The sequence below is a fragment of the Cololabis saira genome, chromosome 4, assembly GCF_033807715.1.
Source record: "Cololabis saira isolate AMF1-May2022 chromosome 4, fColSai1.1, whole genome shotgun sequence".
In the NCBI taxonomy this organism is placed as follows: Eukaryota; Metazoa; Chordata; class Actinopteri; order Beloniformes; family Belonidae; genus Cololabis; species Cololabis saira.
Window position 1 is genome coordinate 24,580,388 of NC_084590.1, and position 25,344 is coordinate 24,605,731.

Genomic DNA, 25,344 nt, shown 5'->3' on the forward strand with positions numbered 1-25,344 from the left:
CAGTGATGGACTTTCCAACATCACCTGAAATATGCTGTAGCCAACATACAGCAAAGAACTGGACGCAGTAATGCTACAAATATTTTATTTATCAAAACCAACCAGCTGACATTTTTAATAAAACAATACAGAACAATAAATTATTAAGGAGAAGCATAGAGTGTGTTATGAATATTTTTGTCTGAAGACAGCAAAGCAGGTTGACTCATGATCATCAATTCTGACTTAAAAACTGATCAGCATTTTTTCTTTCTGAGTTGAAAATACAACAGCACACTCATGTGAATCCACAGGTGTGAAAAACAGAAGCTCCAGGTCAAATCTGTTTGAAAGCAAGATCATGTGAAAATCTAATAAAACTTTGTGTGTCGTTGTGATACTCTTGCAAAGAACTGCAGGAGAAAACGAAACAGTTAAATGGGACAAGAGGAACGTCACTTTGGAGCAAACACACACACACACACACACACACACACACACACACACACACACACACACACACACACACACACACACACACACACACACACACACACACCTCCCCACATGCTTTTACAATGCATATATTTGAAACCATCCAATCATTTCACGTCTGATATGTCTAGAACTAATCCAAATAATCGACAATCTAACAATATTCCAAAATATTTTTCTTACAGTGATATATAACCCATAAAAATTGTGGATTTTTCCCACTTCTTAACTTTTAATGGCAAGATCACTTGATTGGTAAGAAAATGATAAGTTGGCATTTACTTTTCTGCAGATAAACGATTAAACAGCCTTTTTTTCTGTGATAAAAAGCAAACACATATCGATAGGCACAGTAACTATGCAAACGCAGAATGGCATTTTGGACAAATAATCTCAATCTCAAAGTGCCTGGGTGAAAAATTCACCCAGGCACTTTAGCGATTAAAAGTCCTCTGTGAAATGTGAACAAATCATCTACTTTATTATGGTGGTTTTTGTGCTCATCTATGTGCATTAAACTGAAATGCATGAGAAAGAGAGCAAAGCTCACAAGCTGACAAAGCGAGGCTGCTTTTGTTTGAACGGCCAAAAATCGTCACGGGTGAGTCTGTGTGAATGTGACCTCTGCGCTGCCTGTCAAACAGTCGCAATTTTTAAGAGTATTAAGTATCGCCCATCTGTCAAATAACACCCGTGACTCACAGAACACACATGCGCATAAATATACTGCTGTGATTGGGTTTCACTGTGACCCGAGAGTCGTCTTGATGTCCAGTTATTTCTATTCTGTCTTCAGAACGGCAGTAGCGTGTAAAATCTCATTTTCTCTGCTTGAATCCAGCGTGTAAGCGAGCCCTAGTGAGTGGACGGTGGGAAGCTTGGGAGGTGATGATGGAGACATGACAGGCGAAGCTATCATTTCCCACAGCTGGATAATGCGTATGCTCGTTTAACTTCTTGCCTTGTTGCTTTGATGCTCCTGATAGCTACCTAAAGACACACACACATGCACACGGCTCACATGCTTGCATTTGCTGCCAGCTCCCACAGAGTGCTGGTAACCCTCCACCCCTTAAACAAAAGAGCCTCTTCCTGAGCTGCTGCAGGGAGACTGGAATGTGTACACACACACACACACACACACACACACACACACACACACACACACACACACACACACACACACACACACACACACACACACACACACACACACACACACACACACACACAGTATTAGCTGTATTTTCAGCAAGAACATTTCTCAGATTCCCGCAGATTTGTGCAAAAAACCCAGAAACCAGAGTGTGCTGATTGAAACAGCTGAGTGAGCTGCAGTCTCTTATGTGCTGGATTTTGAAAGCGTCTCTCATCCTGGAGTGCTTTTTTTTTTTATCTTCTTCCCTACAATAGGCGGCTTGATTGCCCCTTTTCTGTCAGCCATCTCCCCTAAAAAACTTCCTCTCTCCGGCTTCCTGAGTTTCTATCTCCCTTTCCTCTGTTATGCGTTCAGGGTCGGAGGATCACGGTTTTATCCGAGGCAGCAGAATTCCGCTTAGCAGCTGGAATGCCAGGAATGTTGAGAAAACTGGGCACAGCGCGGCGGCCTGATCTGACATTTTCTTTGAAGTGTTAGTGGGTGAATGATGGAAGCAGGGAGACAAAGTGGGTTGGAGACTGGAGATAGAGACAGAGAAGAGAGGTGTGAGGATGGACTGGCACACAACGGAGGTGTGAGAATATCAAGAAGACAAGAATGTGAGGAAAACAAAACCGTTCTACCAATTCTTGATTTTGTCTTTAGGTGTCCCACAGTGAATGTGTAAGTGAGCTGGTGAGATATTCAAATTTGGAGGGTTGCAGACGGCTTGATTTCACATCAAAATAAAGTGTTATTTTGGTGTGAACTTCCTCCAACCCTTCTCCCTTCGTTGTTCCGTTTCTTGCTCACTCATCTTACCAAGCTGCTTCATGCCTGAAGTTTCAAGGAGTTCAACGCACACACAAACTGCAAATACATTCACATGAAACAGGGGTAGAAGGCTGTTTACATGGTGGCTGGAGTCAGTTTACTTTTATCAAGCTCATTCAAATCCTTGAAAAGAAACAAAAAACAACCCATCCAAGTCCAAGTTTACATTATATAATCAAAAATCATATCATGATAACTAACTGACTCAAATTTGGGTTCCTCTGTCTGTTTTAGCTGTGGCGTGACCAGTGAAGGTTTATCTGGTTGGTTCTCACTAAGTTGCTGGAATGTTGAATGACGTTTGGCTGTAAAACTTTTATGCATTTATAAAGTTTGGCCTGTGCACAAAAATAAGTGGTTTACTTGCAAGAGCGAATGCCATTGAGCAGGATGTGCGCTGCAGTCTATCAGTCAAATTGCTGCCCTCTTCTTTCCTGCATGCTTGCCAGCGGTGCTGTTTGTTATATAAAGTTCATTGCAAAATCGATAAAAAGACTCATCCATCAGTTCCAGATGCTCGAGCCAGAATGAGTGTGTCAGCGAGGCGGCTGGGAGGGACACACGCACTCACACGTGTCGTGGTGGGTGAGGAAGATCTCATCGATGATCCAACGCACCCTTGATCTCTGATAGCGCCTGTGCGGACTGGTCTCAGGTGCGTACTTCAGCACCTGAAGGAAACGGGAAAAAGAGTGAGCAGGTATATATATAGTATATATAAATCTGTGTCCTGGTTAATTTGTTTATCAGGCTTAGTCAGTTAGTAGTTTACATCCATGAATGTATTTGGAATGACTTTAATATGAAAGAAACAACCATCTGTGACTGAAACATAAATGAGACACGCTGCTGCCCGAAGAGTTGCACGTGCTGCAAAATAATTACCATTAAAGTTGCGTCACATTGCAGTCACCATCACCAGTGAAATGTGCATATGCACATTGTTAAATAGGGCAAAATAATTAATTAACGACACACTCACATTCTTTCGTCATGGCTAATCTACAACTGAGTCTGATATAATTTTTTTCTGCCGACTAACTTCCCAAGCATTAGGATGCTACAAATATTAAAATGGCAAAAAGTACGGTTTGGTTGCAAAACCTAGTACAGCAGTCTGGGGAGGTTTTCCTCATACTGGATGGGATTCGTTCCCGTCATACTAAGATAAATGAAGCGACTGCTTGGCTCCGTTTCTGCCCACCTGTGCCTCAGTCCCGTGGCCAGGGGGCCTGAGCGGCCGGGCCCACCCTCTCTCTGAATATCAGACACGTTTTTCACAGGTGGCGACTCAGACTGGGAGCCCCTGTGGGCCGCTCCCCCTTCTCTCTTGCTGGTGAGACTGGCTGTCCAGAGAGGGCTCAGGCTCTGCCGAGAGCCTCTCCACCTTTCAAGTGCTTTTTTTTTTACACACTCTATCACTGCTGAAAGAACTGAATGGCAAGAAGAAAAAGAAAGGAGGAACTCCTGAGGAAGCGGAGGGATACTAATGGTTTCTGAAATTCAGGCAGGGATTCTTCTCTGTGTATAACTGTAAAATAAGCAGCATTAAAAGTCAAGTAGAAAGCCTTTTCATGGCCATTTGTTAAAAATAAAGTGCTATATAGATTTTAAAAACTTAGTTGCTCTGACTTTTACTTCTTTGCAGACAAAATGAACACATGATAGTTCATACTCTTACATCATCTTCATTTCATTAAATGTGTTAAAAAATGTAATATTAAAAAAAAAGAAAATCAATTTTTGCATTTGAGGCTGGCAACACACTCCAAAAAAACTAGTACAGAAGCAATTCAGCGGTGGTAAAAAGGTGGGAAAAGGCTGATGCTATTTCAGACGACTGATGTCAGCAGAAGATCGTTAACGATGATTCAGTACAGATGCAGCATCCATGAACGGCTGAGTCTTGGAGGAGCAAAGATGAGCAGAAGATCTCCATTTTCTCAGAAAAATGTGTGATAAAAGTCACTGAAATGTTTTAAACCACTGATCTACAAAGAGAGACTCTCCATATTTCTCCTTCCACAGTACATAACATCGTTAAATGACTCGAGGAATCTGGTGGAATTTCAATATGTAAAGGGCAAAGACCCAAGTCTGAGCTGGACATCCGTGATCCGTGATCGCTCAGATGGCACAGCACCAAGAGACGCCATTCATCACTAGCTGACACATCTGCACGGGCACGGGATTACCGCGGGGAACCTTTTCCAAGCACGACAATATGAAGCCACATTTGTAAATGTGGGTGGCGTTGATGCCCCTGAGGCATCATGGGTGGACGACACATTCTGCACACAATACACAGGAAGAAGAGGGTAAAGGCACTGGTCTGGCCCTGCCTGAACCTCTGACCGTCTCCAATTTCTTTGAATACTTTAAGACGAGTTTGCAGGAAGAATGCAGCAAAAAACAACAGCAACAGAAACCATTCTCGTATTTGTCCCCTCACGATAACTAACTAAAGTAGCTGCTGAGGGACATGTGGTTGGTAGGTGACACCTTTAATGGCAGAATACAGTGGAAGCACATATTGTTCCACACGTGATGCAGATCTCCACAGCTTAATGACGCTGCCGGTGATTAATGCCAGCAGTAAAACAATGATGTGAGTAATAATAGCTTTCTTTGGAGGTCACTTAACGAACCAGTTAGAGGTCTGTGATGTCGGGAAGGGGACAAGAAAATACTGGAAAACTGGTCTCTCTTTTTCCTGCTGTCTCTCTATCATTCACACATACAGACACGTGCGTGCGCCGTGCACACCAAGCTCAGGAGAAGCCAGATACAATGCACTTTTCCAGGCCCTCATAAATTGGGACTTTTGCACACACAGTCAAAGACACAGTGCTATTACAGCCCAAATCCCACTTTTGTTTAAATTTCTATTGTATGACTTTTTTTTTAAACAGCGAGAGAAGCAGAGTGGAGAAAAAGAGCCCTGTGGACCACCTTTCAATAATGAAGCTATGCAAGAACAAAGACACAAAGAGATGGAGGGAATTGAGAGAATGAAATGAATGACGGGCTTAAAGAACAAGAATGGTGCATTGCGATGGGACGAATTGAAAATGGGAATTGGGGAGAATGAAAGAGTGACTGGAGAAAGAAAAGAAAGAGAGTGACAGAATCCCTCAGACAGACATTTAAATGAAGGAGAAGCAGAGAGAAAATGCGAGACTTCTGCTACTGGTTTGCCGTTGATGCAGTACCGGCCTCTGCAAACTCGATTTCTCCCTGCTCCTCCCTCATGCAGCATTTGCTCTCTTCCTCACAAAACATCATTTTTAGAAATTTGCTTCAAATGACATGGACATGAATATGTAATTCACATGCTCCAACATCACCAGAATGTGTATTTTATTCCTGAACAAGCCATAGTTTGCATCAGCACATACTGAGAAATATTAAGCCTACATCACTTTAGGCTGTTCAAGAGCAACAAAATTAATATTTTCAAATGTTTCAAGGTGGTCTTTTAAATTATTTCTAACCATTGTATGAAATGAAATAAAATCACAAGTGTAATAAATGTATTATATAAGAATGATCAACACAAAACAATAAAACTAAATGTCAGAACTCCCTGCAAATAGCTTTAACTTTATCTTAATAAAGAAAGTCATACTCACTACTGTGTTGCACCTCCTCTCTTTTAAAAAACATCAAATAAGAACCAATAGTTAAAGAGTTGTAATTCTGAAAGTAAAATGTTTTTCCATTCTTTGCCAATGGGATGCAAGATTTCTCCAGCCCAGTTCTGTGCCTCCTTTGCTGATTTTTAAGGCCAAAAAGTGCCAGGTGACATCAGTAGGTCTCTGAACTGGACTCAAGTGCAGATTGGAGTCTGGCATTGGTTTGCAAAAATGAGCAAATCCTTCTCTGAAAAAGATGTTGTCTTTTTTTCAGCTTCTATTGCTCAACAGACTACTTAATTCAGTGTTAATGATGGAGGTTAACCATGCCATTAAGATGACTGTGCCCTCAGATCATTACGGATCCTTGCTTTTGAACTGTGCACTGGTTCTACGCTGGCCGGTCCCCGTGCTCATCAGTAAAGATGCATCAGTCATTGGAAATTTTGATTCGTCAAACCACAGGACAGTTTTATACTTCCCCTCATTTCACGTTAAGTGGGCTCCAGCACAGAGGAGGCAGCTGTGTTTCTGGATCTTGTTATCGTACGTACGTGCTTTCTCTCTACAGGTTGGTAGCTTTGACTCGCATCTGTGGATACAGTTGTGTGGCATTCACAGTTCCTGAACCCATTAAGTGATTTCCAGCAGACAGTTGTGTTCTGTTTTTGATTCATTCAGCAATTTTTGTGTGTGTTTTTTTTTTTTGCCTTAACTTATTTGAGATATGCTGTTACTATTATGGATACATTGTTATTCTTTTGGTAAAAGTCCTCCCCAACCATTTTTTGGGGAATAGGTTTGAAGGTGTGAATTGCATTTATGAATTGTATCATACCTCTATCCACGCATTTATCCAGTCTATGGGAGCAGTTTTTTCTCGTTTTGTTGTGCAGGTGAAATCCTAATAACCAGTCTGGGCTGTTTACTTTCATGACAAAAAAAGATCAACATTATTAGGATCCTCCTACTGTTTCACAGTAGGTTTTAATTACATATTTAGGGTTATGCATTTTCTGACTACTACTACTGTCATTTAGCAGACGCTTTTATCCAAAGCGACTTACATCTGAGAGAACAACACAAGCAAGAAATCACATAGGAGGGTCCAGCTGGATCAGTGCTGGTCAGACTGCTGAGAGTCCAGTTGGACACAGGTGCTGCCATGCCAGTGCTAGAATTTTTGTTTCTTTTGTTCCCTTCCCACCCAACACAACAGTCCCTTTATACGTGACAACTACGTCTTAAAAGACACCATCATAGGATCGTCTTGTCATAACCGCATGCAGCTTTCTCAGTGCTGAGTCCTGCAAAGAGCTGCAAAAATCTTCTAACTCATTCAGATGAGCAGAGAAGTTAACTAAATGCAGAAATGCTCCTTGAAGAGATGAGTCTTTAGCTTGCTCTTAAAAATAGGTACAGGAGACTGCGGATCGGACAGAGTTTGGTAGGTCATACCAACATTGGGGAACAATGGAGGAGAAGAGTCTGGCTACTGAATTCATGCCATGTTGTGGTGGAAGCACCAGGCATCTTTCACTAGCTGAGCAAAGCTGTTCAGAGGGACTGTAGCTCTGGAAGAAGGAGTGAAGGTACTGTAGGCAGGAGCCGTTTGGGTAATTGTTTGGTAAACCAGAAGCAGAGCTTTGAATTTGACGCACACTGCAACTGGAAGCCAGTGCAGAGAGATTAGCAGCAGAGTGACATGAGCTTGTTTGGGCTGGTTGAAGACCAGACGTGCTGCTGCATCCTGGATCATTTGCAGAAGTTTAACTGAGCATGCAGGGAGGGCGACCAACAAGGAATTATAGTAGTCAATGTGTGACATGACCAGAACCTGAACCAAGAGCTGTGTCGTATGTTCTGTCAGGTAGGGTCTGATTTTCCTGATGTTGTAAAGAGCGAATCGGGAAGACTGGGAAACCAAGGCAACATGGTCCTTAAAGGTCAGCTGACAACTGAGACAGCTTTCTTTGTCTTTCATACAATCAATCTCCAAAGTCATGTCCATTGTGAAGTTGCACCTCACAACCATAAGGTCAAATGTCACTGAACCTTTTACCTGATGGAGTCTCTCTGTACATCTGAGATGATACTTGTCCTGAGATAATGGGACAATGTTCTTATTGTGCCTTGAGATGCATAAATCATTTTAGTTAGTGTGCATTTGTTTGTTAGTAACTGTGTTTTTAACTGTAGAATGATAAACTTCGGTCATTTGGGGTCAATAATGAGCAAAAGTAAAAGTGTACTGATGCTGTGTGGACCGCTTCAAGGGTGTGCACGAGTGTGTCTTTTATGGAGCCAAATCAAGGCCAAAAGTTTTGCTAATTTGAAAATAAAATTTGAACCTGAAAATTATTTTTTACAGTTTCAATTTTATTTTTTTCAGTATCAGATCTTTTTTTCAGTTTCAAATCTTTTTATTTCAGTTTCAAATCTTTTTTTCATTTTCAAATCTTTTTTTTTCAGTTTCACATCTTTTTTTTTCAGTTTCACTTCTTTTTTTTCAGTTTCAAATTTTTTTTTCAGGTTCAGACTTTTGGCCCCGATCTGGCGTGGGGGGCGTGGCATCAACTGAGAGGGGCGTGCCATCATGAGTGACAGCAGAACAGAGAAGGCGGGGGACGTTCCTCAGTCATGTTGCCTTCAGGAAACGTAGGTTGCAGAAGTTATCAGTAGAAGTATGATTCAACACTGTATATACACCATATTCACGTGATTGGCAGTGGAAAAAACTGATATTAGTGACACATTTCTGTTTGAAAGGCTGTTTTAGACCGTACTTGGTAGTATGTGGAAGTGGGAAATGTCAAACTTTAAAGTGTAGCTGTTGAACTGTACACCTGCATAGTTTATTGCTTTTATACTGCGATTGGTGTCAAGTACGATCTAAAACAGCTTTTTAAACAGAAATGTGTCACTAATATCAGTTTTTTCCACTGCCAATCACGTGAATATAGTGTATATACAGTGTTGAATCATACTTCTACTGATAACTTCTGCCACCTATGTTTCCTGAAGGCAACATGGCTGAGGAACGTCCCCCGCCTTCTCTGTTCTGCTGTCACTCATGATGCCACGCCCCTCTCAGTTCATGCCACGCCCCCCACGCCAGATCGGGGCCAAAAGTCTGAACCTGAAAAAAAAAAGTGAAACTGGAAAAAAAAAGACTTTAAACTGAAAAAAAAAGATTTGAAACTGAAAAAAAGATTTGAAACTGAAATAAAAAGATTTGAAACTGAAAAAAAAATCTGATACTGAAAAAAATAAAATTGAAACTGTAAAAAAGAATTTTCAGGTTCAAATTTTATTTTCAAATTAGCAAAACTTTTGGCATTGATTTGGCTCCATAGTCTTTGTGTTATAAAGCGTACCTCGTGTAGTTTGACCGATGTTTTCAAGGGCCGGCAGCTGCAGCCGTTATTCCAGTTATCGGTTCCACATCCACAGTTGCCGCCACAGCGTTTCACCAACAGACATCGAGGGAAGAAGACAGCGTTGGTGATCCTCAGCTCTTCACGCAGGTTCACCGAGTAATTGCGAGGAGTGCAGCTGTATCGCTTAACCTCGTCATAGAGACGATTCAGATCCACTGGAACATGAGAGAGATAAAGGGATAAACATAGATTCTGGCTGTTTCCCGTAAACTGAGGTTGTCGTGCTTGTCCCTTAACACCTCAAAAACAAACGACTTACTTCTGCAATTCCTATGGATGGCTCTAATTTGGCCTCCATGGATTTGTCATTTTAAATAACACATAAAACAGGTTTCTGGGTCCACCTTCTTTCAGAAACATTATATTTTCATATTCAGGAAAATTGTTTCTCTGAATGATGCAAAACTAAGCCTTGTATTTGTTTCTTCCAGGCTGGAATATTGTTTTCAAAATGCCTCCAAAAATCCCCCCGCTGATCCAACATGCTGAGAGTTCAGATGGAAACTATCAAGAGATATCCTAGTGTATCTTAAAGACTTTGTATTTTCCATACCAACATTGTGATTGGCGAAACAGGGGCCTCAACTCTCAGATTCCCCTCTTGTGGTATCAGTTTCCACTTCTGTTCAGGATTGGGACACTCTGCTAGTTACTGAGCTGACATTGACTTATGCGCCGGCAGGGGGAACAGCAATTGGTCCACAAGATCCACACTTCACACATTTACGCCATTTCTCTAGGTCAATGTTGTGCGGTGGTATTTAATGCTTTTCTATCCCAGTACCTTTATTTACAAACCTCTAACTGCATAAATCTTCTATGAATGACCTTTGACACTTCAATATTTGCTTTTGGTCAAACTTACTCCTGTGTGACACAATATAGCCTCTATATAAATGTTTTATTATTTCTGCTATGGCACAACATATATCTATAAATAGAAATATGTGACATAGTGTGGGCACATGATCACTATTGAGTAAATAAAAGTGGTCCGAAGGTGGAGAAGCTATTTGTTATGAGGGTAAATGAAATAACAATTGACTGCAGAGATGCTTAAACGAGTGGAAGGAAGGAGAGACACAAAAAAGAACTGAAAAGGAAGCCAGAGTCATTAATGGATTGAGGAACAATGTATCGATTCCCGCCGGACTTCTTGTCATCAGTCTGCAGTAAAACTGCCTCTTTTGTGCACATAAAACCCTCTGAAAAGGCTCAAAACTGATTTCAGGAACACGTGACAAGAAATAAGGGGAACATGCAGTTGTTTAGAAAAACTATGAAATGCAGAAGCTGTAGATTGAATCTTTCCTGTGTGTTTCTTTCTATAAGCCTGTTTCCTTGTGCTGCAGGAGTGTGTTAACATTTATTTGACATTTTAAAAACAAACCTAGGGGAGAAATCCTATTAGCTCCTGAAGTAACTTGACAGGAGGGTTTATCAAATATTAGCGTGTAGAAACACCTGCGAGTGTAGTCAAGCCAAAGGTTCATGTCATCTCTTACTGTACAGAGCCAGACACACACACACACACACACACACACACACACACACACACACACACACACACACACACACACACACACACACACACACACACACAGTTTGTTGAAACGCTTACACAGGTATTTCCAGATGACCCTGTATTTGTCTTTTTCTTTAGAATCTGTTAATTCTTTAACAACCTTGTCTGAATGACACGATATTACAATTCATTGTTGTGCGACACGGACTACTTCCATAGCGCTTGAGTGGAAGGCGAGGAGCTGCAGCCACACGACTGGTGGTGATAATACACGGAGAAGAAAAAAATTTGCATCTTAATAGGTCTGTGCATATCAAATGAGGCAAAGGTGTGGAGTTGCATCAAAGCTATTTTAGGGGCTTAAAATGACAGCTTTTAGTGGAAAAAAGTAAACATGTCATTCTGATGAGCATAGATGAGTTTTTAGGGGTTTAATAAGCATTTTACAGGCGCTTTAAAGGAGAAGAAATGTTAGAAGCTGCTAAATATTGGCAGCGATTACACCATTATTGCACATGAGCATCGCCCTAAGAAACTGTACAGAAGGATTACAATGTTTGTCTTTGTGATCTATCCTTCATTGGTGTTTTCAGCTGCTTTGCAAAGAAAATGTTCATCCGTCTCCAAAGGGGAAAACTCCTTAGGCTGCTATTTATCTATTCTTTACAAATCTTTCGATTAGGGACCAATATTGACAATGTTTTTAATCTGGATATTGGCTATCAAGACAAATCCTGAGAGGACCTTTGTTTAACCAGCAAAAAGAGTAATAGGGCCTGTAAATGAACACAAGTCAACACTGCCTGTCTGATATGTGTAATAGATATTAAGGTAACTTTTTCTAAAAAAAACAGTGAAGAGAGTGTATGAAATCTTGAAGTATCTGAGTTCACATCAGCTCTTTTGTTTCAGCCCTCTCTTAGAAATACTACAGTGAGCTGCAGAGGGTTAGAGATATGACAACTAATGATTTCCCAAGGTTCACATGGGTTTTCCTTGTGCATCACGTCAGCCTGCTGAGGCCACCTAACCTGCCTATTTACTTTGAGGGCATGACGTGACTGTTGCCTGGCCAACTAAGTGTTAGAAACACTGAAACACTCACACCCAAAAAGCTTCACCACTTAAGCAATTATGATGATCTGAGCCTATTCACACACAAGACTCAGGGGGCTATCGACATTCACTAGCCATTCAGGTTCCAGAGTATAAGTGGATACCCAAGTATTGTCATCTGCTCTCAGCACTGCTCACAAATGGATTTTCTTGTGAGTATCATGGTTTTGCTTTCCATTCAGCAGTCGTCTCAGTGATGGTTTAGCTCCATCCTGAGCCCACTCAAGTACCACCCTCTGTAGTTTGTTTATAACAGTCATCACTTCAACCAGTGCAAGGTGAACTTAGGTAATTGTTTTAGCTAAAAGAAGCTAGTTTGAGAAATTTAAAGTACAGAAAATGTGATGTTGGAAATCTTTTTTCTTTTTCAAAGAAAAAAAAATGACATTGTTCAAATGGCCAGTTTTACTAGAATAGTGTCATTCAGGCAGATCAGATATGCAGTTGATTCTGTGAGTTTAGCAAAGACACATGCTACGTGCTTTGGACATTATTAAACTGAATACACAACTAACAAGATCTCGAACTGATAAGCAGCTGGATTTATATATCAGGAAAAAAAGAGTGGGTAATCATTCATGTCACTGCAGCATTTTGCTTTCAGTGTTTAAACCCTTACAGTCGGTGCATTTTCATGACAGTTTCTTTGTAAAACCAAAGCAACAAGTCAGAAATTGGGACACGGTACTGCTGCAGGGGGTGAGGGTGTGCGGTGTGTGTGGCTGTGTGTGTGTGTGTGTGTGTGTGTGTGTGTGTGTGTGGCAGGGGGGTATATCCATTGAACAGTGTTTTTGCGAATGAGCATAATTCCCGTGAAATGTTTCCCTATGAGACTTTGTTTTATTTCCTGCAAGACTTCCCTTCAAAACAAAGAAGAAGATCTCAACTTTAAAGAAGATGGATGGAAACAGCTTTAGTTCTGGAGAAATGATTGCAACTACCACTACTGCTTCTGCACAGTTCACAGAAGACGAAGGCAGCGGATGATGATTGGAATGGTCATGTGATGCGGTCGTATGACGTTAAATCCAGTGATCCTGGAGATTTGCAAATGCAAAAAAAGTGTTTCCATTACACTTTTGTGCTTCACTGGGCTAGCAACACATCTGAAAACCCCCTCATGAAAGTGTAAAAAGGTTTTTGTGACATTTGACAGTTTTTTTACTAATTCTAGGTGATATTTAGGTTTAGCGCATTTCTAGTGGTAACGGAAACTCACTAAGTGTGAAAAGAAGTGAGTTGAGTTGGGGGTAAACATGCCCTTGTTCCAATTTCTATTGTAGCATATTGTTAGAATAAGCTGAGTTCCCCCGTAAGCCTGTATGGGTTTAAGCAGGTACAGAGAATAAATTAATGAGAGAATATTGTTAGAATAAAACTCAAATGAACAGAGTGTATTCAAGGAGTATAAAGCTGCTGGACTACAGCGTAAACCCAGCTACACTGACTACACCTCTGCTCACAGCCAAATCATAAAAACGTATTTTCCCTTCCATTTTTTTTTTGTGTAAAAAACAGATGTGACAGTTAACCGCTCATCTAATCTTTTTCTGATTTCTCTGAAAAGCTACAGGGAACATTTTTTACACCAGTGAGGATTTCATGGTTGCTGACAGAATGCCAGGAGTTGTAAAAATGTGCCTCTTAACATTTGCAATATCTGTTTGGACCTTCCAAAGGCAATGCAAGCACTGATGTTCAAGAGGTGGCCCAATCAACCATCGGCCACTACACAGGCTCTGATGGGCAGTGTGTGTTTGAGTGCGTGCGCGTTAGGTGCGTGTTTCTGAGTGGCAACGAGAGCATAGGTTGCACATGGGTGCTTCAGCTGCAAGTATGCTGTTGCACACATACAGTACTATGGCTGTGTGCACCTGCGCTCGCTGGGCTGAGCGCGTGTCTGTTTGAGGGGTATAAGTGTAATCTCAGGAAAGCAGCCGAGTGGAACCATTGTCAGGATGTGTGAGAGGAGGGAGAAAAAAAAAAGGAAAACTGCAAAAATGACGGTCATGCACTCAGTCAGCAACGGGAAAACCGTGTAGCGTTGATCCACGAGTGGGTGACACAAAACAAAAACAAAGCATAAACATGATTTGTTTCCGTTGCAAATGTGCAGAAAAAACTGAAAATGAAGGTTTGTTTGTTTGTGTGAGAATTATTAGGATTTTATTTGAAATTATTCATGTGTGAACATGACAAGTCCCTGTGAACATTGTCATTGGGCCTGCTGTCCTTCACGAGAACAAAGATGAGTGTGAGTTTGACTGTGTCTTAATGAAAACAAAGTTAAGCTGCTGACTGTGGCAGATTTCTGAGCCACTACACAGGTTGAATTTCCAATTAAGGAGAGCCACATTGCTGTATTTAAGAGCTGCAGTGCCTCCTTTAAGCTTTAAGCGGCCCTACAAAATGCTGAAAGTCCCTTGTCTTGAAAAGCCATCCCATGCCAGCAGAGCAAACACAGGTGTGGGTAAATAGAAATAGATTTGCTGCTAAGTGAAAGTATTTACTATGGACCAGGAGATCCCTCAGTTAGACAGACAGAAACAGCCCAGGAGAGAGATAAAAGCACAGCTGGCGGCATCGGGGTCAGAAGCACTAAGGTCTGACGTAAACGTTTGATTTTATATTTATTCACACACATGAACACTTCCTCCCAAACACACGTGGGCTAGAGAATATTTATTTTCATTTAATCTAATAGACATCCACTCTAGCTATGCATCCTCTGGCGAAATCTGATGCATCACCAGACTCCAGGCCTGTTGACACCGACCTCCAAGTGAAGACGTGAACGGGCCTTAAATCTATTAGTGACTTAAACCAAGTCTTCTGCAGAGCTCTACCTCTGAGCTTTAAGTATCTCAGTCGACAGCAATATAGAAGGTCTCCTGGTGTGTGGGTAAGTCTATGTAAGATCGAGGCTTCACACCCCTCCCACTCTACCAGATACCAGCAGCAGAAGGTTGTGTTACATGCACAAAAGCTTCTGGTGATCACAATGAAAAGGTAACATTTGTCTTACTGTCAGTAGATCTAGAGTCTTATCGAGAAATGTGACTATATTACATGATACTTTATTCCAGTACCTATATGACTGGTACATTTTCTCATGCAAAGAAAATCATTAATGCACAGGGTTCATAATAAACTATAATAAATGTAATTTAAAAAAATAAATAAATACAAATAAATTCAGTTATTGTAAATACAACAAACTGTTAAGAGTCCAGTGAAGAATTTTCATTGCTATTGTGCCGTCATGGTGGGCCAGACTGATTGTCTAGTAAGTGCGCGGTTTAAAGTGTCAAAATCTTTGGTACTGTTGGCTTCTGCACAGGTAGACATTGCATGATATTACATCTTAAAAGCAGAAAGAAAATCTTGATACCTAAATCAAAGATCAGATCTGCATCGTGATGAATAAATATCCGGATATCAAATGTTTGGGTCCAGCCTGATGATACATAAAGATTTAAACTTTATTGACATTGAAAACTCTTAACTTACAAGGAAGGTCCTGATGAACTACAAAACTGAAACCTGCTGACTTTAAAAATCTATAACCGCATATGAATTAACATTTATATGATCCAGGAATTTTTGTATACTGATTCAGGTAGTTTTTAATTTGTGATTCTTATTATGCAGCTTGATGTTTTTGATTATTTATCTGCAGTGATCAACTCCCACATCAAAGACCTGTCAGGTGATATGGATGACATTCTCATTACATTGCTGCGCTCTGCTGAACACATCGCTACATCCACTCAAAGACTATAATCCCGGGTTCTGAAAACTTGATCCCTCTACTCATCAGACATTCATGCGAGTGTCGGACAAATAAAGTTGTGGCTATGCAGCCTTTTGCGAGCCAGTAAAATTATATATATATATATATATATATATATATATATATATATATATATATATATATATATATATATATATATACATATATATATATATATATATATATATATATATATATATATATATATATATATATATATATATATATATATATATATATATATATGTATATATATATATATATATATATATATATATATATATATATATATATATATTTTTTTTTTTTTTTTTTTTATAAAATAAATATATGTGACATATTAAAAAAATATATCATATGTATTTTATATTAAAAAAAATGCACATATATATGCCTTAGGTTCTTACCAGCATGGTATTAACCATTAATATATGTGCAGACAAGGTAAAAAAGAAACAAAAAAAGAAAGAAATTGTACTCAGAGGCAGGAGTGTGCCAAAGTGCCTGGTTTACTCGAGTACCTAACTGGAGGAACTATGATTGGTTGAAAAGATGAAGGCATAACCATCAGAGGTTGCAGCAATGCTCCTGTCTTAACACAGTTAAAGATCATACACATAGTTGCACCAATATTTTATTTCATGGGATAAAATTGATGAATTGTTGCAAGTGTCATACATGTGACCAATATATTACTCCGCCCCTAATGTTTTAACCTATCTGCATCCTTATACACATCCTTCAGATTTTTATCTGAGCTCTCAGAGGTCCTGTGAATCCTGGATGTGGATATCTTACCTTTATTGTGTCTGCCTGACAGGTGATAGGTCCTGGATCTATAATGTATGTATGCCTGGGAGTAGATGCTGTCCAGGTCCTGTCTCCAGGTGTCTGGGTTGAAGGATTTGAAAAGCTGTTCCACTGTGTCGAAGGCAGCTATGGTTCTGTCTAAATCCTCCAGTGAGAAAGGAACCTCTGTCACTGCCATCAACGTTTCCCTTACACCCATGTCCTGCAAGGAGGCAAGGGCAAAGGCTGAAGGAGCATTGCTGATTCTAGGATTTATCAAAGATTGCACCACATAGATAATTACCTAGTCGCTGCATTTTGAGAAAATGCAATTCATCAGTTGATAGTTTTCCAAATCAGTTAAATCATTGGATGGTTACATCATCCTGCTTTAGACCATGTCTGTAGACAGGATGCACTAACACGTGTCGCTTATTTCTGTGACATTATCTGACACACTCAGCTATGTCTTCAATGGACACAGGAGAAAGTGATGAGAATAGTTAAACCGTTATGCATTAGGGAGGAAAGATTCATCTGGGTCAACAATGGAGCAGAAGCACCCTGCTGGGACCGAACATTTGTTAATATTTATTGTAGGAACTTAAATGAAGTAGCCATAAATAGAGCATAAATCAAAACTGTTCTCTCGAGTATCCCTCCATTTTTTAATAAAATGTGAATCGGCCTATATAAAACAGACATGTATATGATCATTTTAAGGATTTTATAAAGAACAAGATCAACATGCAATAGGAATGTGAAGCTGAGGGCTGAAAAATAATATCTTTTTACAGTGAATTTGAAGTGATTAGGTTTTAAGATGACTGCACGGCAGTTTTATCCTTAGAAGTTAAAACAGCATCATAATTCAGAGAGGACGTACAGTACAGTTTTGTATGTCTCTCTCTCTCTCTCTCTCTCTCTCTCTCTCTCTCTCTCTCACATACACGCACGCACACACACGCACACACACGCACACATAAAACAAGCTTCAATCCATGTGTAAACACTTGCATGCAACCTTACACAAACTAATTATCGTTGCATGTGCCAATGATTTCCATCACTCCTATACAAACATACACACATGCGCACAGATTATACATATTACATGTACTTGTCCTTCAAGGAGGTTTGCCACTAATATTACATAACAAAAATGAATACATGCTGTGTGGCTTTGTTGTGCACTTCCTTACACAAGTGAACCATGCAGTATGTAATCCTGATTAGTCTTGTCAATCTTCCTGAAGCAAACCTTTCCGTGTGAAAGGACTGCCTTGGAAGGCGGGAAATGATTTGATATTTTTCTTATTCCAAAACAGACATTTTTTTCTTTTGAGTGCTTAATGTGCGTCTGGAAAACAGATATAATTCAACTGAAATCTAGAATTTTAGCACCTACAGTACTGTGTACTAACATGCATGCACACCTGTATGTATGACTTACCGACATGGGCATCGTTACAGACTCCCAGTTGCTCTTGGAGGCAGGCAGAGTAGATTCGACCTTCGGGAATAAAAAATAGAATAAAACTATTCAATGTTGGAGCCGAGGAGAAAAAGAAGCTTTGCAGATGGTAAGAAAATAAGACGATTCACCACTAAAGACTGATATAAGTCATTGTTTCTTTTGATGGTGGATTCAAGCCTTAATATGTTACAGTCATGAAGCCTTTCATGTGGTGGCAAGAGCGGCCTGATCATGATCACCAGAGGCCTTGAAGAAAAATGAAGTGGACAAAGATGATTCCCACAAAAAGGAGTTATTTGCTTAAGTTTGGACAAAATAAAATCAGTTACATGTGTGACTGCAACTGAAGCGCCAGCAAGTAGCAGATCTCGGGGTGTCAGAATCCAGCAGCAGCAAAGACTAATAAATGTATCTGATCTACTGAGGCTGGTAAAAAACCCAATAAGCAATCCTTAAAACGATTACCTTTTTATGACCTTAACCTTCACCACAGTTTGTGAACTCCTGCTCTGTACAGTTCTGCTGCAGAAACATCCTTCCATGTCAGACATTAGATGGTTATTTGTGGAATGTGGAAAACAGCCTTATATCTCTGAGGCATAAGAATCACACGATCACATTTCCCCACAAAGGCTGAACATCTTAATCCTCAAATTTCCACATGTTTAAGCCAGAGTGGTTGGGGATTGAAATCAAAAACAAAAGGTTAGGAGGAGAGCCGAATGATCAGACAGACTGGAAACTCTGACAACTCATGGTATAACCTCTCTTCTATCCGTTCACGGCTCCTCCATTTATAACTTTTCATGTCGTTTCCCGTGAGTACAACTTGCAAGGCATGGGGTGGAGCATCCACATGTTTCCCAGAAATTCAGGTGTCTGCCTGTCTGGAAGAAAAGCTCTCAGTGTGTCAGCAAATCCTTCCAGTGAAGCCAGTCACAGCACGCCTTAAATCTCTACGTGTGTCTGTTTTGTAAAAGAAATCAGACTCTGGCTAAAGTGCCTTTAGATAAACATTTATCTGACTGACATATTTGGCACAAAATTATGGATTCTTTGTCCATCTCTCCTTTTCTCTTTCTCTCTCACACACACATATGCAGGCATCTCTGGGATCACCTTGTTCACCCACACACATAAAGTCTCACTCACTATCGGATCCATCTCTTCGAAGGGTCTTAAATACCATCCCGGTCAATGTGGAACAGTAATTCTGTCTCAGCTGCACTTCAAAGACACAGTGCTCTCACTTTGTCTTGATGCGTGTGTTTATGTGCATCTGCAAATGTAATAGAGTTGACATCAAAGCTGGTAAGTGTGGAGAGGTTTTTCATAGAACTGATCCTCACATATGGCCCTTGGATAAATGTACTTGGACACATAAATAGACACCTAAAGCATCTGTGAATGAGATCAGATGGCTTCCTCGAAGTGTGTGTGTGTGTGTGTGTGTGTGTGTGTGTGTGTGTGTGTGTGTGTGTGTGTGTGTGTGTGTGTGTGTGTGTGTGTGTGAGAGAGAGAGAGTAAATAGATATTTATATGCTTCTTGGCCCATTTCTTTTTAAGATCAAAAGCTGAATGTCAACCACACCTGGGCCAATTAAGTTACCAAACTGTGGTTATCATATTGCTGAGATTTTTTTTCTGTTTGTTTTTACTATGAAGAGTTAATCAAGGTGGATATTTGCTATGTAAATATGCATGCTGAAAATGCTGAAAGTAGAATAAACATTCATGCTTTGAAAATGATAAAAAACACCTCCATCTGTTATAGATTTGGATTTCAAATATATTCAAAAGCAAACAAGAGGTTAACACAGCATCCTGCAGATTCAGAGACCTTACTGAATGGCCTATTTGAAGACTGAGGCATACCCAACACAAAATAACAGTTACAGTTTTTCAGTTTATAGTCCATTTTAAATTGACGACCATTATAAAAAACAAAAGCGGCACATGATACTGGCATCACTTTCAGGGAGGTTGTTGAGTGATTGAAATATTGAACAACAATCAGGGCTGAATCCTCTGTTTCATTTTTGCTGAACTTTGAAAACTGGGATTTATTTCACACTGTTTTATTGTAATCATGTATTTTCATGGTAAGAATAGATAGAAATTAAATCACACAACGTAGGTACTGTTGTGAAACCGTTGTTGTCGGACCCAGATGTAGGAGAGATCAGGAGGGAGGAGTTCCAAAAAAGCGAATATTTATTTAATCGAACAAAAAGCGCTGCTTTGCAGGATGGCAAAAACTCCAAGAACAAGAATCAAAAGCTACAAACACAGGGAAAGACGGAGGGAGGAAACAGTACGGACCAGCTGGAAGCAGGTGAAAGACAAGACCAGATATACACAAGGGTTACGAGACACAGGTGCAGACGATCAGGGCCGATGGGAAACAGGAAGGACAAACCAGAACTTAAACACAAAGACACGGGGTGAGTCCGAAATGCCATACTAAACAGTATACTCAAAAAGTATACTTAGGTTCGGCACACTTTTTAGTAAATAAAATTAGTATGCATTAATTCGGACGTACTACTCAGAGCCACACGGCACTTCTGCCGTTGGGAGGGGGAGTTGTTACCATGGTTACAACTCCTGTCACAGCAGCAGTAGCACCGCTCCGCTCTTTCCCGTTTAACAACGCGTTAACTTAACGGCCTCTTAACACCAACAATTTTTTTAACGCTTAACGCGCAGGATTAAAAAAAAAATGCATTATATAATTTCTGGCGATCGACGTCATTCGTAGTTTGAGGAAAAGTATTGTAGCGACCCTGATATGGTAGAGTTATAAAGTTGGGGAGATCAGCCTGTATTCTCTCGCCTCTCCGCCTGTCACAGGAATGCATGTGGTGTCATGAAGGGAGCCGGTGGTGCGCAGGGAGGGAGGGGGGCGGAGGGCTGAACCCCGAGTTCCTTCTCCAGGGGTCCTTATTCAAGTTGTTGGGGAATCAGCCGGGGAAGTGAGAGTTCTAGTCTGCCTTGTTCTTTGTTTATGGCTGGATGGTACTAATATTTCGGACGCACTAAAAAATCTCACATACCGTTTTTGCATACTCATTAGGGTAGAACTATGGGATTTCGGACGCAGCTATGGGCTTCAAAATAAAACAGGAAGGGTAAAACCCTGACAGGTACATTCTTAGCTATTGGCTACATATCAATTGTTCAATTATCATGACATAGGATTTAAATACACATGTAAAATAAAACAGAAAACTTCTACTTAGCTTCCTGCTTATGGGGCTTTTGAAACTTTCTCATTACCGATGACCTCTTTGACACTGACTCGAGAACAAGTATGAACACGATTGGTCCTCGAAAGGCAGCATTTGCAGCAGTGGTGGCTCCTTCTAACTCCTCTTCAAATGTATTTTGAGGCCGAGGTGAAGCCGAGACAGTACAGTATTTGGCCGGGAATGCAGTTTACAGACTGTTATCATTGTGCGGAAGGTCACATCCTCATCTTCACACTCACTGCTATTGCTGGTGAGGATGGCTCTCGACTGTTTTTTTGTAAAAGGTATCACAAAGGAATGTGCTAACCAGGCTCTTTTAAAACATTTTGTGTTTGTCTGCTTTGGTTCCACAATTCAAATATTCAGTATGGCGACTTTGTTTTTGAAGCCATCTCAGTAAAATAATGTAATCAGTGACAAAGTTTTCTCTCGGGAAAAAAAGCCAAATTGATTTTTTTTTAGAGGTTTTTGTCATCAATTACAGACAACCCACATGCCTCAGGTAATACAGCAGCCAGATTAACTAATGCAATGTTTTGTTTTAAACAGAATCAATTACAAAGCTTGATTGATTACATAGGTTTTGAGCAAATGTTGATTCTTAAAAGTAAAAAAGTCTTTAGTCAGATTAGTTAGATTGAAAGTTTTATAAGTACGGTCATTACTCATCAACCTCCACAAATGCATTTAAAAAAATAACTTTTTTTAATGCCTTAATGTGCAGACACCAGTGGGCTCGCCTGTGATATGTCTTGTGCTATATGTGCTGACGACAGTGCAGAGATTATGGAAACTGGAATTTTGCTGATATTGTAAGTACGTATATTTTCCCAATCCATTCTGGTCTCTCGCTGAAGCCAGTTCATATATGCATCATTTTTCTCTCCAAATTAGAGGTGGCAGAAAAAAATACATTATCAAGCATGCCCTTGTCTTGCTGGCCCCTTTGCAGACTATGTTAGGATGGCTATCAGCATCCTGTTCAGTCCTGTTAAATGGGTCTCCAGGGCTCATCCACCTCATGATGCATTTGCGCTATTCCCACTCCAAGAGGGGCACCTCTCATTTGCAGGCTGTATATCAGAGGTGGAGTCAGCTGCCTGTGTCGCACACTGCAGCTGCTGCAGCATCAGCATCCAGCACACACACACACAAAAGCAGACTTTGCTCTCAGCAACCATGCCAGAGAGAAGCAAAAGTTCAAAAGAGTGGTTACATTTGGAGCTTGTCTTTGTATCAACATCCAGCCAATATGTGTCCCATACCTGCAGAAAGATGCTGGTGCGTTTATGATTTCAATCTAAAATAGTCAGTATTATCTCAAATTCAGTGTTTCAGAGCACTGAGAGATCGGGGTCCTGAGAACATTTGTTTTTTTTTGTATGTTCCCTCCTCTTTTTCTAAGTAAATGTTGGTAATTACAGTTGTCAAAAAAAAAAAAAAAAATATGTAGAGTAGATTGACTGTTAATTTTTTAATTCAAGAGACAGTGTGTGTGTGTGTGTATTATATATCTATATGTGTGTATACCAATATATAAGACGTTCAGCTATAGGTAAGGGTAACAATGTGTACTTGGACAGATTGTGATTAAGTTCTGGTGTAAGATTTCACCAGAACAGCCCTACGCACCAGGGACTTTTCCTCCCTGACCTCTGTCTGACCTGCAGAGCTGTAGCCTGACTGTGAACTATGCATGACAAGTAACATTCTCATTTGTAATTAAAAAACAAATAAATGAATACAGAGGAACTGGGTTAAAATAATAATGTCACATTTGACAACACCACATGTGTTGTCATATGTAATTTGGACTGATAATATTGCATTTGTGGAGACAGTGACTGGTTAACATGGAATCTTAACACACATTGTTCAGGTTGGTGTTTCTGACTCATTATGTTGTCTGATAACAACAGCAAAAGATTGTAAATAAGAACAGCTGTGTTAGGAAGTTAGCTGTTTTAAAACAGAGAGAAAATGGAAATATTAAAAGTGAAGAAAACGTGAACTGTTGCCACTGGTCGACAAAAGAGATAATGCAAAATGTTTTCACTCTAAAGTAATCTATATATTTAAAAAATATTACCATAAGAGGTTATTATCGACAAATTCCCTTAAGCATCTTTTCATGCATTAATAACATCATACAATATACAAAGTATTGCCATGATAAAGAGATAGTAGAAGACTTTAGAAGTAGAAGATACTGTCGACTTCATGAAGCAGACCATGAGAAGAGAAGCGCATCTGAAACTCCAGTTTCAAGTGAATAAACAAACTTTTGGACAGCTTTTGCTATGACAAGCTCCTTTTGTGACGGAACTGCTTTTGAATTGTATGATTTATGAGGAAAATTTTGATAGAGGCAATACACTTGTTTATTAGGCCAACGTTTCGGTCATAGACCTTTTTTCAAGGCATGCCTTGAAAAAGTTCTATGACTGAAACGTTGGCCTAATAAACAAGTGTATGGTGAGAAGAAGGTGTGCGGGAGTTTTCTTTTTAAATTTGCCTGCAGCTTTCCTCCTCCGACGCAACTTTCTGCAAATCCGGTGTGCAAAACGTTTTCCACTTCGGATAGAGGCAATATATAATGTTTCAAGCAATGCATGAAACTCAGGTGGTAGGAGCATGAATTCTTATTTACAGTAGCAGTCTAGTGTAGGAGACATCAGGGAGATTCCCTTTTCAACTCCATTTTGTACAGTCGGACATGAGGGCAGTGGAGGATTAAGGAGTATTGTAGATGGAGAGGAAGGCGAGAATATTTCCCTGTCGACTTCTACAACGCTTGAGCAGTTATCTCTCTTACAGCCAAAGGACATTTAAGTTAGCAGATAAATCACGATGGCCACAGTTATTTATGCTGTTTCATCTGCAGTATGTCTCCGTCCAAGCTCATTTTTAAGGATAGAGGCCTAAAAAAAATATTTCCTCTCATGTACCTCTCAAGCTTTACTCTTAGCATGCTATAATATTTTTGGCTCTTTCTGCAGCTTATTTATCTAAATGTGTTAATTTTACATTTCCTCCTTGTGATTAACACTAAAAAAAATATTATTATTATTATGTTATTATTATGTTACTAATAGGAACTTTGGACTAATTGTCGAATTTGGTCATAAAGTTATACGAAATGTAAATCTCCCATTAAAGAGTATAATTATAAGAAATGGTCCAAATAGATAAGCAAACATCTATATCACCAAAGATGTCTCACATGTCAACATTATTAGGAAAAACATCTGATAGGGTCAACTGGATTTGAATAATGTAGTAATTCATAATATAATAACAAAAAAATATACATACTGTATGTTCTGGGTTTAATGCAGGCTCATATGTAATTAATATACAAGAGAGCTCTGTATAAATATCATTACTGGTGATTTGTGCACTCATATACCCTTTATTTTTGAGTCTTGGCTCTTAAAATGTTTATCTCATGCTATCAAAACCCCTCATTACTTCATGAAAGCCTGCACTGCAGACGATGGATCGTGCCAGCTGAAAACACGATTCGAGAAGGATCAAAGAGGGAAAACAGTGGCAGGAATAATAAGTGAGGCCTCTATTTGGCTGCAGAGCTAACTTTATGAAGCTTTATTTATACACAAATACACATCTATATATCTATCTATCTATCTATCTATCTATCTATCTATCTATCTATCTATCTATCTATCTGGTCAGACTTGATGCATTTCCTGAGGGGCAGATATTTTGTGTAACTCATCCATGGCCCATCATTCATTAAGAGGCTGGAATATTGAAAGCTCAGGTACTCGACTGTAATTAACAAACAGCCACTAAGCTTCCTTATGAACAGCAGCAGATTAAATTTACTGTTCGGCTCACGGCTCACTGCT

At 39.8% G+C, this 25,344-nt stretch overlaps 1 protein-coding gene across 3 annotated transcripts in view; it reads right to left on the reverse strand.

Moving 5' to 3' along the window:
* pdgfd (platelet derived growth factor d) overlaps window positions 1-25,344 on the reverse strand; it is a 94,136-nt gene that overhangs the window by 16,142 nt on the left and 52,650 nt on the right. Inside the window, exons 4-8 of one of the 3 annotated variants that reach the window (XM_061719246.1) lie at window positions 18,198-18,257; window positions 16,754-16,967; window positions 9,459-9,676; window positions 3,018-3,117; window positions 81-2,482 (exon numbers count right to left, since the gene is read on the reverse strand). In XM_061719246.1, coding sequence (XP_061575230.1) covers window positions 2,367-2,482; window positions 3,018-3,117; window positions 9,459-9,676; window positions 16,754-16,967; window positions 18,198-18,257 — 708 coding nt within the window. In that variant the 3' untranslated portion in view covers window positions 81-2,366. Of the gene's footprint in view, window positions 1-80; window positions 3,118-9,458; window positions 9,677-16,753; window positions 16,968-18,197; window positions 18,258-25,344 lie in introns of those variants that run through there. The other 2 variants (XM_061719245.1, XM_061719247.1) reach the window with 2 other exon arrangements.